Raw genomic sequence first — 17,276 nt, forward strand, 5'->3', positions numbered from 1 at the left:
CAAGACAGACTGGCTATGGTATGTTTGTGTTCTCTGAGGAAAGGTTAGAGGGGATCATGGAGGAGGAGGAACTACCACCACTGCTGAACAGTTGGTGCCGACGCTGCTGAACACTTACCGCCAACACTACTTACCATATAATGTGAACATTATTGAACACTTGCTACCATCACTGTTGAACACACTGCCAACATTGCTGAACACCTTAAGCCAGGACTTCTCAACACTTATTTACCAACAGTTTTGAACACCTACTACTAACACTACTGAACAACCACTCCAAATTCTCTCTAACACTTACACGATAGAAAATTTCAAAGAAGCCGGAAACATTCACTGTAAGTACCAAGTTACTAACATTACAGGTAAGTACCAAGTTACTAAAATTGCAGGTAAGTACCAAGTTACTAAAATTGCAGGTAAGTACTTACTGACAACGTTGAGACGTATGAAGTGTGACAGTGGCGGTGTGGTCGATATCTGACACTCATACATGCCCGAGTCCCGCGTCTGACGAAGACAAGATGGAGTCATTCATTAACTTGGGATAATATATGTATATATATATATATATATATATATATATATATATATATATATATATATATATATATATGAACATCTGGAAAATAGAGAAGATATAGGGTAAAAGATAGAGATGAGGAGAAAACAAACTATCCGGTGGAGAGAAGTGGGTCTCAGGAGGAGATAAGTCAGAGGAAACGTGAACTCTGAGATGAAATATTGTAAGAGAGACCAGAAAGAAAGCGTTGCGGACCAGAGAGAAAGCGTTGCGGACCAGAGAGAAAGCGTTACGGATAGAAGGAATTCTAAAGTCATTCGCTGAACCGCAACAGAAAATGAAAAATGAAGATTGGACAGATGGAATGGTTTAACTCGATACGGGAAAGTATTCATTGGAGAAGTGAACTACAGTTAAGTTTGAGTAAATATGATATAACCAACAAGATATGTACAGAAGATTTGTTTTGAATATACACAGAGATAAACATAATTAATACACTTTTTATAATTACAAATTTGTATAATCATAATTAAAGCAATTTTCTTTTGTTATCAAGACATCAAAATAATTTTGATTATTTAAGTTGTCATTCCCATGTATATGAATTTTCATATGTAAATCACTTCATAATGAAAACAGTCAAAGAGCAAAATATATGATTCACTCTGACACATAAACTCTATTACATGATTATACACATTACATGCTCGAAATACAAAGTAGACTAGAGTTCTGTAGTGATCTCTGTTACCGAAACACTACGAACATACTTGTGATCTGTTTCCACCATCTATAGTGTGGTTTGATTTCATGTTATTTTAGTAGCTTTATTAGTACCATACACACATGTCAAGCAATATCATTAAGAGAAAAACGTACAAGGAACCAGTCAAAGCTTGCACAGTGCTGTCGTAATGTATCATACAAAGGGCAGGAGAAGCCGGTTGAAACAATGTTCCTCTCGTTATCAGATGATATGTGTCATTAAACTCTCAATACTGCCTGACACAGTAGTAATATGTCATTAGTGCAGTTCCGTTTCATAATCATAGTTCCTCTTGCAGAACCATTCGTCTCAATACGCTTCAACTTGGCCACATCCTTCCCCACATCTGAAGGACATGGAACAGTTACACTAATCAAGTAACTAAACACCAAGAACCTCCATCACAACAACAGATGACGGCCACGAAGGTGGAAGATAAACCACGTACCAAGATGAAGGATCAGTCACGTATAACTCCTCCAGCTACAAGTGACAGCTCCACCTGGCTCAAGATGAAGGACGAGCCACGTGCACACGAGAGAGAGAGAGAGAGAGAGAGAGAGAGAGAGAGAGAGAGAGAGAGAGAGAGAGAGAGAGAGAGAGAGAGTAGTGGGGTAAGGGGAGACCCAGCCATATAATAGCCCTCCTGCCCCGTTATACTTTATGAGTTGGAAGCCTTACAAGACTAGCCTGGCTGCCATTCTTCCCGACCCAATAACGGTTTGTTCCTGGTCTTTTATTACTTTTTGTTCATTAATCCCGTCCCGTGGTTTAATAAAAGCCAGACTTCTCCATCAGTAATGTTTATCTTGAACTTCAAGAGTCATAAGCGATAAAAGCTATGGCAATTTTCCACGTTACTCCTTCTAATGGTTGGTCGTACAAATTTAACTGCAATAATGAAGAAAAATGAACGTTAAGACTTCACGTGGATCATGTAAGTAGCCATCGAAGTACACGTTGAGTCAGCCACGTATACTCAGTTATACAATAAACAATTTTGCTACTGCACTGAGGTAAATATGCCCCTTACAGTGAATGTTTGTGGTCCTACAATTATCTTTATCGTCTGAACAAGGTGTTAAAGACTTTTCAGGTGGCAGTTATAGTTAGATGTTAACGGTATTGATGAAGTTTAACTTTACGTCTGCGCTACAGTCAGTAACAGGGAAGGACTGACTGTGGTCCAATGATACAACCTTGTCCAAGGTGACCTTTCATTTGTTATGTAACTTTTAGCAGGAGGAGTCCGGTAACGCCACCCTGGTAGTTGATAAACCTAATGCTCAAGTAACCAACCAGCCAGCCAGCCATTAGTGCTGGAACACACACCAAAATGATATTTACGCTTGGTAGTCTCATTCTTGAACTATAAACAACAACAATATAATGTCCTTCATCTTTGCTGTCTGTTTCATAATCAGCTTCCCAGCGTCAGACTCTTCCTCAGTTCCAGTAAGCTTCTTATAACATGCAATCTATTTTCCTGCGAAACAAAGAGTTAAACAACTTATTTACATCTGAAATCTTCCGTGAAGCTTTGGTGACCCAGAAGAAGATTCTCCCTCAGGTTTTAGAATTATGAGCAAGTTTTCACACAGCAAACGGAAAAAAAAGAGTGTGAATCAATGTGGCCTTTGTCGTCTTTTCCTAGCGCTACCTCGCGCCCATGCGGGGGGAGGGGGTTGTTATTTCATGTGTGGCGGGGTGGCGACGGGAATGAATAAGAGCAGACAGTATGAATTCTGTACATGTGTATATATGTACATGTCTGTGTATGTATATATATATATATATATATATATATATATGTATAAGTTGAAAGGAGGGCAAGGGATAGAGTGAATTGGATCGATGTGGTATACCGGGGTTGACGTGCTGTCAGTGGATTGAATCAGGGCATGTGAAGCGTCTGGGGTAAACCATGGAAAGCTGTGTAGGTATGTATATTTGCGTGCGTGGACGTATGTATATACATGTGTATGGGGGTGGGTTGGGCCATTTCTTTCGTCTGTTTCCTTGCGCTACCTCGCAAACGCGGGAGACAGCGACAAAGCAAAAAAAAAAAAATATAAGTTGAAATGTACAGGTATGTATATGTGCGTGTGTGGGCATGTATGTATATACATGTGTATGTGGGTGGGTTGGGCCATGTATACAAAGATATAATATCTGAAAGGAGATTACGATCTGACATGCGTAAGAGTCAGGTGAGGATGGGAAAGATTCTTTTTATTATATACCAATTTTCATATCTTGTATCTTGTGGTGCCGTCCATCACTCTTATTAACCGACACAGAGTACGTCCCACTACTGGGAGCGGACGTGGCAGCGAACGGAACCATGGAGGCAGAAGCGAGTCTTTGGGTGTGGGAGGGGGCGAAGGTTTTGGGAGTAATGAAGAATGTGTGGAAAGATATTCACAACAATGTCATGCGATTGCGAGGTATAGGTTGTAGGTAAGGCTGTGCGGAGGAGGATGGATGTGTTTGAAATGGATTATATGAGGACAACATGTGGTGGGAGGGGGTTTGATCTGGTAAGTAATGAGAGGATAAGAGAGAGGTATGGTAATAAAATGAGTGTGGTTGAGAGAGATGAAGAGGGTGTGTTGAAATAGTTTGGACATATGGGGGGAATGAGTGAGGAAAGGTTGACAAAATGGACACATGTGTTAAAAGTGGAGGAACAAGGAGAAAAGGTAGAATAATTGGAGAGGAAGGATGGAGTGAAAAAGATTTTGAGCGATCGGGTCCTGAACATGTAGCAGGGTGAAATGTGTTCACGGGATAGAATGAATTGGAACGGTATAGTGGACTGGGGTCGACGTGCTGTCAGTGGACTAAACTAGCGTATGTGTAGAGTCTAAGGTAAACCATGGAAAGGTTTGTTTGGCCTGGATGTGGATAGGGAGCTGCAGTCTCGGTGCATTACACATGACAGTAACAGAATGGATGTAAACGGATGCGCCCTTTCTAATTCTGTTCCTGGCGCAACCTCACTAACGCAGAAAACGAATATCGAGCATAAAAACATATATTTTGATCCTGGTAAAGATAGAAATGACTATGATATGATGATAATAACGACTATGATATCAGTAATGATTATAAACAAATCAAGTAAGAACTACAGACGCTGAAAACAGACACTAAACAGGTGACCTTGCTTATGACTCACCCGGATCAACGAAAGATACAAAACACGTAGTAGCGTGAGGAGACCTTGGTACACAGAGGGGCAAGAGTACACTCCTGCCTGACGCTAGTGTACACTAAGCCTCACTGCCAGACGCATGAATGATAATATGAACATGAAATAAGTAGCGTGACGCAAAGACCGTGAGCATGACAACATATGAACATTCATTTACTTTCACATGAACCGCATAGACACACTCACACACGCACATAAAAGCAAGAACACTCACTCTAACCACACTCATATAACAAGCACATACTTCAGCCACAGCCCTGCCTCAGCCTAACACACACACACACACACACACACACACACACACACACACACAGGTACAACACTGACATGCAGTCTGTTTGAGTGTATCGATTTTACAAAAAAGAAGCAGCACGCGACATTCATGAGAAACTGGAAGTAATGAGAAAAGAAACACACACACACACACACACACACACACACACACACACACACATTACTGAACATATGTTACCCTTGGTCCACTAGAGACGGAGACTCTCAAAGATAACTGAACTTGTTCATTCTCCAGTTTACGCTCTGTCCACTGACTCCACTACCCATGTCTCAACACAGCCGCCCACTTTCACTACACAGTGACAGACAACTGGACGTAGGATAGATACAGAGACAATATGTTCACGTAAAGCAAAGGCCAAATGATTAGAGCCTGGAAGTAGGACACCAATGGAATAGTACGAGCACCAAGAGAGGAATTACCTTCACCTGCTCAGAGAGGAAGACGAAGAAAATGACTCCGAGAGCGAGAGGATGTGTAACCTGATCTCAGTCATCCAAGCCCTCCTCCAAGAACCCTCTACTTCTTCCTACAAATCTCATTCTCTCTTCATCCTCCAAACATTCTCTCTTCATCCTCCAACCAGATCACCGCATAGAGTCAGTCTCACAAGAGTGGGTTGTCTGCTTTTCTCTACTAACATATGTCACTAGAGCAGGTTGACCACTACATCAGCGCCCTACAACTCCCTTCAATTATGGGAATATTTTCCTGCCAGGAACATACTCTCATTGTTCTAGATTACAGTCATCAAGAAGAATAATGGTAATAACGGACCTGTAACTTAGCAACGGATGGTACAACTCTAAGATCTGATAGTCACTCTTGTGATAAAAGTAAAAAAAAAACAGTGGTCCAGTGGTGGTCAAGTGTTGGTCCAGTGGTGGTAAACTAACTTCTACAGGTACAGCCAGTGGAAGTGGTCATACAGGTGAAAATACAGCTACAGAATTTAATGGGGATACAGTTATGATTACCAGTGGAAGTCCTTCACCAGTTAGGGACACAGCCACACTTGGGTCGGGGTCCTCCAACATCTGGAGATAATTGAAGATACAGCTGGAAAAGCCGACGAGGGGTTTGTAACAGCTGCACCTGGAACTATGCTTTCCAGAGGTGAAGCTATGAGAGCCAGTGAAGACCCTCTTCCAGCTTAAGACACAGTTATGAGTCGGTTGAAGTCGTCACATCAGCGGAGGTGTACTTTTTTGAGTCATGGGAAGTCCTCTGGCAGGTCATGGTGCCGGTATGAGTACTGGCAGAGTTGCTCACCTGGACATAGTTGATCTTGAGGATCCAGTCATCTGAGTCTTCCTCGTGCAGGGCCCGGAACCTCTGGTCTGACGTGTAGGTATAGCGACCCACCGTCAGCAGGTGGATGTCTCGGTGTCGGATCCACGATACCTGTAGTGAGGAGATGCACAGTTATCGTTAGTGTACGGTACCTGCAGGGAGCTCACTGGTGGCTGCCAGACCTCCATGTAAATTAGTAAAGAATTTCATGTTTCAAGACTGATGTTCACTGGATAAAACTATGCTACTCTCTAGAGGTAAAAAGTATATAACCTTTTCTAGAAGTATGAAGTATACTCTAGATGCAAAATCTATAATCTGATTTATGTGAACTGCATACTATGATCTAAAATGAAATCGTATAATCTACTCCTGTTCAAGAGTAAGCTCGAAAGTAAAACAGAGAATATATACTCGACTCTACTGGTAATACGTAAATCTTTCCGCGCTGACAGTTTACTCTAAAGTTAAAAATGAACATAACCGAAAATAAAGTACATAAGTATACCTTACTATATATATATATATATATATATATATATATATATGTAAAACGTATAATCACCTCAATGTCAAAAACATACTCTCCTTATGAAAAGACCAGACACTAACATACAGACAGAGGTATGTTATACTCAAGTCCTTCACTCCACAGAAATCTTCACAAATCGTACCACTTATAATTCTTCTGCAAGAAAACAATCTTATGCCATCTGTGGCCTGGCACACTGTGTTTCAGCATGATGTGCCAACATTTCCGAGCAATTTTCTCCCAAAGTTGCGGAAAATTGTAAGTCGGCAGAGACATGCATTCATCATTATAACTGTTGTAACTTGTTACGTGTGTTATCTTCTGATGTATCAACTTCCGCCTCTTGCTGCTATTGACATCATTATTGTGGTAGTTCTCAGAGTCATCATATCTCTTGATAACCGTACTGCGATTCCAATCAATAACAGTTAACCTGAAAAGATGAAAAAAGCCAGCTCCTCACACCCACCCACTGCAGTTATTTTCTTGTTCTAATTTTACTGCCATAATTTGTTTCTTGGTGTCATTTGCACTGTATTCACTGCTGGCAGTGGACACACAAAAATAATGATCCACTTAAACTCTGTGTAATAGTCTTTTAAACTTCCGCTCTTTGACTTTGCCTTTGATGTTTGTTATGTTGTGTTTTAATCGTTGAATCGTATTGCAGAATAGCTTCCATCAGCTAATTACTTCCACCAACTTAGTACTTCTACTTGATAATTTCTTCTACTGTCTTTCGACGACGACCAGCACGTTCCTTCCCCCAGTTTACCACTTCGACCAATTTATTTCTTCCACCAGCGTAGTTCTTCTACCAGACTTTTAATTCCCACAAGCTTATTACTTCCACTAGTTTATGACTTCCAACAGCTTATAGCTTTCACCACCTCATTGATTCCACAGCTTTTTTTTTTCCACCAGTTTACTACTTTTATAACAACCTTCCTACTCCCACCAGCTTATTACTTACACCAACTTGTTAGCCCCACCAGCATGCTGCCTCATACAACCAATCATTTTCACCAGCTTATTAATTCTATCGACTAATCACCTCATCCAGCTTGCTTTTTCAGTCAGTTTCCTGTACCCGACAATTTACAACCTCCACCAGCTTATTGTTACCATCAGCTTATATCCTCCACCAGCTTGCCACCTAAGCATTACTTCCTCCACCTTGTTATCTCCACCAGCATACTAAATCCACTGTCTTATTACCTCTATCAGCTTATCGTAAACAACTTCTTTCGTTTCTTCTCAAATTTCAGAGTTTTAGTGGTATCACAGATGAAAACACAGAGTGTATACGCTATGTTTAAGGTCCTCAAATCAAAAAATTTTAAAGTATTATTGTTAAATGTTCAGGTAATAAAATATCTCTCTCTCTCTCTCTCTCTCTCTCTCTATATATATATATATATATATATATATATATATATATATATATATATATATATATATATATATATATATATGCTGTAGTCAGATTTTGCGTTTAATTTGTTTTGCGTCATCCAGTAATATTGTTTCTCTGCTCGAAAAAAGAAATAATCCTGGTAAAAATTTAAGCCAAACTGAATAATATTGTTCCATTTGGCTTAGATTTTACCAAAGCATATTTCCTTTTTTTCCCCAGGCAGAGAAACAAAACTAATTAGTGTCAGATTTTAATGTCAGTGTCCACACTTGGTGAAGAAAATTTTCCTTACGCATATGTTCCGAGTGATTACAGGATCCTTTACACGCGTCTGTGTCCAGGTGAACAGCTGCTTCCATGAGATAAGGAACAGTAGGAAGTGTTAAGGAAGATTTTTTTCTTCTTTCTTGAAAGACCGAACGTAACTTCTATATGCTCACTTGCTCAGGCGGAACCACGACGAAAGATACAAAAGAAAAAACAATTGTAAATACGTTTGAAATGAATTTGGGTTATGTTCGATAACTGTAGGCAACACAAGCACCGGCAGTGGATGGCTGGCATCCCCCAGCACACAGAGCGTATTGTGTCGGCCTACATCCGGTCAGCCAGACCGACGGTATGGGCGGCTGGCGGAGAGAACCAGGTACTCCCCTTCACTCGGGCCCTGGTACTCGTCCCTGCTGTCATCTATCCATAAATGATCCGGGACATGAATAACACAACGACAGCCACAGTGGAACTCGCCAGTAGGGGTATTGACTTACCCACTCCCACTAGGGTGGGATCCAGTGGTGGTCTGTGTCCGCCAAACATAGACAAAATTGTCCTCTCCATCTATAGGTTGACATGCTATGACAGCTATTGCTCGGTGTGTCATTACTACGAGGAGAGAGATTTACTATTGTGGATACCAATCATCAAGCCTTGTGTGTGAGTGTATGTGTGTGTATGTGTGTGTATGTGTGTGTTTGCGTATTATCTATTTTTACTAGACAACTTCACATACGCGCACACACACACACACACACACACACACACACACACACACACACACACACACACACATAAATCGTTCAGATTATGTTAGAAATTAAACCAGTAACTTGCTGGAAAAGCAACTTTATAATCTCAATGCAGTCATTTAATCTTGGACGCAGCATCATTGCCTGTCCTTCTTCATAAAAGACCACGAGGTTATAAGATATCTATTAGTATCTCTACTGGTCATGAAAGAACAAAGACCTAGTGTGTTTTCCTGTTAGCACAGCCCTCAGTGACATGATCTACACAGTGCAATTAAGGCCAGATGTATTGGCCTCGCGTCAGAGATTAGTGGTCAATATATCTGGTCTTTATTGACCATAATTACAACGCAGCACCTATCATGTGTCCCTTGAATTATTCTTGCGACATATACAAATTAGATATTCTCTCTCTCTCTCTCTCTCTCTCTCTCTCTCTCTCTCTCTCTCTCTCTCTCTCTCTCTCTCTCTCTCTCTCTCTCTCTCTCTCTCTCTCTCTCTCTCTCTCTCTCTCTCTCTCTCTCTCTCTCTCTCTCTCTCTCTCTCTCTCTCTCTCTCTCTCTCTCTCTCTCTCTCTCTCTCAGGTCACTGTGTCACTCACTATAACATACTTTAATCAGGTCTCCAGTTTTAATGTTCAATCAGCTCGTCCATACCCGAGGTGTACCATCATGTATTCTGCAGCGACACAGGTTTATCGGTGTCTCTGAGTTACACCTCCAGGCAACTGACCACAGGAGAGTCACTTCCTTGTTGTTGTGTAATATCCAGAATTTTAGATCCGTATGACACACATCGGTCATCACTACCTTCATTGTTTACATATCACGTTGATACACAGACCACATCAAACTTGCAGACTATCGTACTGATAGACTTCATGTGTCTCTCTCATATTTCGTCATACAGCAACTCACTGGAGGCATCCCATACAAGAAAATGTCAGTGAAGTTGAGGAATGTCCCACATCTTGTTCAGTGTTACGAAGAAACAAGAGTTCCCTACAGTACCTTGACTTTCTTAATATAAGAAAAAATTTAAAGGCTTTTTCTTACAGCATGGCTGAAACGTGTAGCCTTCCTGAGGAAGCAAATACATTTCAAGTATGTATTATATAAATCCAACGATGTTTGACTCAAAAATTCTAGAATCACGTCAACCTCAATTACAATGTCTCAAAAGATGTTTTATTTTTCTTTCTCAAAACTTTAATCATCAAACATCTTTTTCTTTTTCTTTGAAACTTTCAAGTTTTCTTCTTTTCCTCAGAGCAAAGTAGGTTTTGCCAGTCCAGTTACTCTTCCTAACACCTTGGTCGCCCTCACGATACCTTTAACCTGATTACATTGAAAGAATTTACTTTATCTGGCGTCCATGATTCTTGGAGGCGAGAGTGATCTAACTTGGAAAAAGCCAGACCAGTACCAGTAGTAGCAACAATCGTTATAGTACCTGTTCTTGATCTAGTCACCATGGAAGGAAAACCAGCATTTATAATGATGGAGGAATCGTAAAAAGAATACAAACAGCTCTGTAGGGTAATAAAGGACAGAGTATAATAAGGAAATCCTCTCAGTGAGGGTGCTGAGAGTGAGAGGTTCACTAGTGTTCGAACCCTTGAAGCGTCCATGACTCACTCGAGCCAGTCATGGCGTGCGCGGGTAATCGCCTTGGATCTGTCACGACAGCTCGTATCATCTTCTAATATGTTCCATTTTTCTCCCCAGTAAGAAGTATAAATGATAAAAACAAATGTGCTCTGCTAGTGTATCAAAGTCTCTAGTTATTTTTCATGCATATTGGGAACAAGACTATTTCATCCTATACATAACTTAGATCATACTGGTTTTGTTTTCTATATTTCTAGCACGCCAATTGGATTTCCATACATTCATCAGCCAGTAGTGTGGGAAATTAAGAGACTCAAACAGCTTAAACAAACAGACTCCTTCTTGTCTCTGTTGTAATCACCTTCCGATAAAAAAGCAGTTCACTTGATCAGGAAACACCTCTGCCACACACACTCCACTTACCGGACTACCTCAGCTTCATCAACCCCTAAGCCTGTACAAAACTCTGCATTCACCAAGAGGTGATGCAGTCTCAAGGTAAAGAGCTCCACTTAATCCAATAACTTAACTGTAACACTCAACAAGCAGTTTCCTCTGACCTGTAAAAACCATCGTATTCTATCATCATTCATGTTTCGTAATACAGAAGTCAACAACCCTACAGTCTCTGGGTGAGTTAGGACCCAGTGTCATCAACATTATCTTCAGGCTGCTGTGTTGAAGGTTCGTATATCATCAAGCTTACGTTATATAATGCAAGTTCCATAGGCTAGTTTCCTGCACTTTGTCGACCACATCCTCACAAACACAAGACATCTATGCTTTTAACCTTCTTAAAAGATTTTGACTTTGACAACAAAAGTATCTTCATCATGATAAGGTTCAGGTATTGACTACTTCTGGATCACAACAAGGAAAGATGTTTTAACATTAGTATTAATGTTCAAGTGAAGTGAATCTATGTTGTTCAATCAGTCAGTCATATCATTTTGTTTCTATACTCAGGGTCAGCGAACTTAACTTTTTCTTCTCAAATTCCTCTTGCTTCTCACTCTACAACGACTCAAACATCTCCGTCATATTCCCATTTTGCCCCATCTCTCTGTATCGCCCTGTATGCAGCCCCAGGTCTCATCGCACGCTACAGTGAACTCCTCTGCCTTTCCTACGATGTTACTGACATCCACTACACTCCTAATGTCGCCATTCCATTTTCTTTCCCTCGGCGATGTTCTCAGCATCCATCACAACATTCTCATTTCTGTTCCCTTATGTATATTTTCGTCCTCTCTCAGCACTGTCCAATTTCCAGCCGCGCACAGAACCACACATCTCGCCTCTCTTCTCCTGCGTCTCTCTCTCTCTCTCTCTCTCTCTCTCTCTCTCTCTCTCTCTCTCTCTCTCTCTCTCTCTCTCTCTCTCTCTCTCTCTCTCTCTCTCTCTCTCTCTCTCTCTCTCTAACCATCGTCTTGTCGCAACTGATCCCAGAAATTTCTTCCCATTTACTTTATCAGCCTTCTTCACCCAACAGTGAACCTAAATACTTAAGCTCTTATATTTTCTTTCGTTTCGTCTCCTATCAATCGTTGTGAGCACTTTCTTCATTTCTTTTTTGTTTGCATGAGCAGTTTTTCATCCAGTAAAATCTGCATTTTTCTGCCACATCCTACACGTGTTTTGTAGTTCCTCCTTTGCTGCGCCGCTACCATGATCCGCACCTCCCCACCACCAGCGTTCGACCTCCCCTCAACACCTCACACATGACCACAAACAATACTTGCAGCTAAATCTAAGTCCAAACTCATTATTACCTCTCACATTTTTCAGACCCTTTGTGCTGTTATCACCAGGAGTTTGGGCCCCTCACACGTTGCCATTTCGAATTTACGATCTTCTCTGGCCTTTTCTATTGTCTGTAAAATCAGTTAACCTTTTATCGAAGTTTTTTAATCAAAAAACTAACTCCAGGTCAATAAAGTCATATATTTGTTTGTCTTTTTTTTGTCCAACAATCAACATTACTTATACTGTATCTTTCCCTGATATCTTCATCTCGATTCAATGCCCTGGAATCCACACCCAACGACCCTGACCACTATACCACGGAAGCTGCTAATGATGGATGGCATAATACTCTTTCTCGATGACCTGATGAAAGGAATATAACAGATTAATTGGCTATGTTAATTCAGTATCACTCAAGGGATAAAAATGCGTTACGAGGGATACAGTTATCTTTAGGAGCTATATCCATCCTCTCCACTATATATGACGTAGGTTCCAGCTGATATAACATGTTGAACGAGGATCTATATTTTCGGTTTGACAACATTTGACTCTACATGATGCCAGAAAAAGCGATTTTCATTTGCAAGAGTCGGGAGTGATCGGCTTACATTAAGATAATTATAGTTCCAATGTGAGTAGTCAATCATGGTTTATACTGGACTCTCCCAGCGAGATTGGCAATGGCAGTTTGATCGACATATGCAAATCGCATGACATATTTACCAAAGAGAAATAACTGTGCTTGAACATAAAGCACATATCTATGTATGTGAATTTAGCTATTTTTTTTCTCGTGTGTATAGTACGGGGAACGAGTTCTTTTGAGCTTTTAGTGTTGTCAAATACATCAAAAGATTGAGAGCCATTAGTTGTATTCCTCTTGCACGTCCCAGGAAGATATACCTCACCCTTCCCAAGTAACTAATACCTTCAAAAGTCTTATTAAATCATTCCCGCGCGGACGCACCAAAACTCGCTTGTAAAGCTACTTACTGTCTTGTTGGCGATGTTGTGGACGCGACAGTTGAGGATAGCTGTTTTGTCTGCCAAGGCCGTGACGTCTGTCGAGTGACTTGGGTCAAGCTGGGGTGGCAGTGGTGGGGGTAGAGTCGGCGAGTGTACATCCATGTGTGGTCCGTGGCCCCCCCGGATGTGACAGTGACCTTAGAAGACAAAGAAAACGAAAACATTAATGATGACTGATGGAGCAAAATGCCAGGATGAAGGTAATAATGATTTATACATTTCTTAATGAGCACTAGACTTGAACCCTAAAGGAAGCCAGCAGCCGTCTTACATGGTCGTGAAAATACACACAATTGATTCCCCCACTCAGAGGGGATCTAGGACACGAGGAAGGATGAAGATAATGAACTAATTCGATAAGTACTTTGGTGTGTGGATGAAAATTGAAGGTGCATTTAATTAGAACGATCCTGGCCCTGTCATTGCTGACTATCTTTGTGTCGAGGTCCTCAGAGGTGTACCACAGCACAGCGTTTGATTAAAGACCTTTGTTGAAGGTGTTGGGGTTTGCTGGACACTGATATTGATTCTCAAGGATTGGAATGAGAAGGTTACATTGCTTACCTCAGTGACACTGATCTGACCACCAGTATCTAACACCTTTCGTGCCGGCACCAGACAGTGACAGGTATAACCTGTCTGCATCATGTAGATGCTGATGAATATCGCATATAACCTGAAAGACGCAGCAACAGAACATCAGAGTCCCACAAACAGCAAGTCAGCCAAACATTTTTCTCCCTAACGTCACCTCAAGGTGCCAGTCACCAGCACCCTCAGTGGTGCCTCTCCCAGGTAAGCAAGATTCCTCCCAGCCCAAGGATATCGTAAACCCCGGTCGGGTCGCACCCTCTCTGTTGACCAAGGAAATACTTAAGGCCACTCAAGCCCTCAGGGCTCTCAGATCCTGTCCTAAGGTCGGAAGAAATAAGATCTGAGCAAGTTCTTTTGTCCATGGAAACGTAAGACAATCTCAACAACAACTTAATATCGTTGGATTCAACGCGTATAGACTACCAGGCGATTATATAGTTATTTTGCGTATATATATATATATATATATATATATATATATATATATATATATATGAAACATTTTCAATATATATATATATATATATATATATATATATTCTTTTTTTTTCTTTTTTTTTTGCTTTGTCGCTGTCTCCCGCGTTTGCGAGGTAGCGCAAGGAAACAGACCAAAGAAATGGCCCAACCTACCCCAACATTCACTCTTTTTTTCTGAAAACCCATACAAATCTTCACCTTAGCCTCCACAAGATAATGATCAGACATCCCTCCAGTTGCACCTCTCAGCACATTAACATCCAAAAGTCTCTCTTTCGCGCGCCTGTCAATTAACACGTAATCCAATAACGCTCTCTGGCCATCTCTCCTACTTACATAAGTATACTTATGTATATCTCGCTTTTTAAACCAGGTATTCCCAATCATCAGTCCTTTTTCAGCACATAAATCTACAAGCTCTTCACCATTTCCATTTACAACATTGAACACTCCATGTATACCAATTATTCCCTCAACTGCCACATTACTCACCTTTGCATTCAAATCACCCATCACTATAACCCGGTCTCGTGCATCAAAACCACTAACACACTCATTCAGCTGCTCCCAAAACACTTGCCTCTCATGATCTTTCTTCTCATGCCCAGGTGCATATACACCAATAATCACCCATCTCTCTCCATCAACTTTCAGTTTTACCCATATTAATCGAGAATTTACTTTCTTACATTCTATCACGTACTCCCACAACTCCTATTTCAGGAGTACTGCTACTCCTCCCCTTGCTCTTGTCCTCTCACTAACCCCTGACTTTACTCCCAAGACACTCCCAAACCACTCTTCCCCTTCACCCTTGAGCTTCGTTTCACTCAGAGCCAAAACATCCAGGTTCCTTTCCTCAAACATACTACCTATCTCTCCTTTTTTCACATCTTGGTTACATCCACACATATTTAGGCACCCCAATCTGAGCCATCGAGGAGTATGAGCACTCCCCGCGTGACTCCTTCTTCTGTTTCCCATTTTAGAAAGTTAAAAAAATACAAGGAGGGGAGGATTTCTGGCCCCCCACTCCCGTCCCCTCTAGTCGCTTTCTACGACACGCGAGAAATGCGTGGGAAGTATTCTTTCACCCCTATCCCCAGGGATAATATACATATATGTATATACACGTACACACACATACACACACACACGCACATATACACACACACACACATACATATATATACATATGAAAAATGTAAGAAACAATTTAGAAAACTGAAACTTCTAACTTGAAATGAAAAGAAAAAAAATGAATGTCACATAATGGTTCAACCTCTGGCTATGGAAAGAGGAAATGTTTAATTTATTTACACAAAAGTCAATAGTAGTTCTCATCAATTTAACCACTATATCAATAAGCTTCAATGTCTAAGCTACATTTTTTTCCAATTTCACTATTTTCTTGTCAAAGCACCATGTATGAAAACTATCACTCCAGTAACACAACTATAAACATTTACTTCCCCTTTAAAAAAGTTCTGGGGAAGTCTGTCTCGATACACTGCGGGACACTACCACCTGACGAGGTTTGTGTTGCAATGGGTTTTGATTCACAAACGTAGTAGCATCACTGGTGGCCAAGGTAGTTCCGTTGGCGAAGAGGAGCTCATGAAACATGTCGGAAAGCATGCTACTGCAGGCAGGAGTGAAGGCTGATGCAAACTTCAGATGGCAAAGAAACTTCTCCCGGAGATACACGATGTCCTTGACCGTCTCCCACGTACGGCACGCCTACAAATCGGTTCATCACAGTGCTGAGGGAGGTGGCCAGGTTGGCGGTGGTGGTATGGCAACGCTTCGTAGGCGGCGGCGAAGGTGGTGGTGGTAACGGAGGGAGATGATGACTAGCAAGGGTTTCCTGAAAGCGACGACGTCGGCTGCAGTAAAGGGTCACAGAGGCAGCAGGTGGCGGTGGTGAGAGGACCCGGGTGGCTGACGTGGTTATGGTAACCTCAGTGATGCCTGTGTTGGTGTGTCTTCATGTAGGCGAAGATGAGACGTGGTGTGACCACGCGAAGATAGGACCTGGTGTGTCCACTTCTCTGTATGTCTTTATTGGATCACCTTTTCCGCTGTTTTCTGTTATAGCACAAGTCACTAGCAGTGGAGAATGGTGTAATGCATGGCGAAAATTCTTTCTTTGAATAATGTAGTTATCAAGGTGAATATTTATATGATCATGGTATGGCAACATTTGGATTTTAAATGGGCGCCTCAATACCCTGCCTGACTGGTTGCAGTGACGTCACCAATGTCGTCTCTCTTTTCGTTAAATTTATCAATTGTTTAGCGTCGCTCTGATTGCGATTTTCTAACTAAGAATTTTGTAATTTAACGTTTGATAAATTGTAAAGAAAAAAATCTAAATATCGCATTGTTATTTTTGCAATATTAAGGAAAATGTGAAAAAATGATTTTAAGTAACTGTCTACAGGAATAATATTGAATGACAATATTTAATTAGCATGGTTGAACATCATATTTAAGATTTATGGGTTAAAATTATAAAATTTTACCAATCTGTTAAATACAATCTGTATGTGATACCTTTTTTCACAAGAAACAATATCATTACTCAGGGAAAATAGGTATTTGTTCTTAGAAAGGATAATAATCATGTAAACACGTGATGGCAAGACGTCGAAGTTAAATGGCACCTTACTACGCTGCCTGACGAGCTGCAGTGACGTAACTAATTTTGTTTTCATCCAAAGGACTGTATTAACGACTCTGATATAGA

General features: G+C 41.0%; 1 protein-coding gene across 3 annotated transcripts in view; it reads right to left on the reverse strand.

Annotated features, from left to right (window-relative positions):
- The window catches only part of LOC139759823 (neurotrimin-like), an 85,215-nt gene that overhangs the window by 15,550 nt on the left and 52,389 nt on the right, over positions 1 to 17,276 (reverse strand). For all 3 annotated transcript variants that reach the window (XM_071682312.1, XM_071682311.1, XM_071682313.1), the window contains 3 exons: positions 13,424 to 13,593; positions 6,077 to 6,208; positions 432 to 510 (listed from right to left, as the gene is read on the reverse strand). In XM_071682312.1, coding sequence (XP_071538413.1) covers positions 432 to 510; positions 6,077 to 6,208; positions 13,424 to 13,593 — 381 coding nt within the window. The remainder of the gene's footprint in view (positions 1 to 431; positions 511 to 6,076; positions 6,209 to 13,423; positions 13,594 to 17,276) is intronic.

The sequence above is a fragment of the Panulirus ornatus genome, chromosome 34, assembly GCF_036320965.1.
Source record: "Panulirus ornatus isolate Po-2019 chromosome 34, ASM3632096v1, whole genome shotgun sequence".
NCBI lineage: Eukaryota > Metazoa > Arthropoda > Malacostraca > Decapoda > Palinuridae > Panulirus > Panulirus ornatus.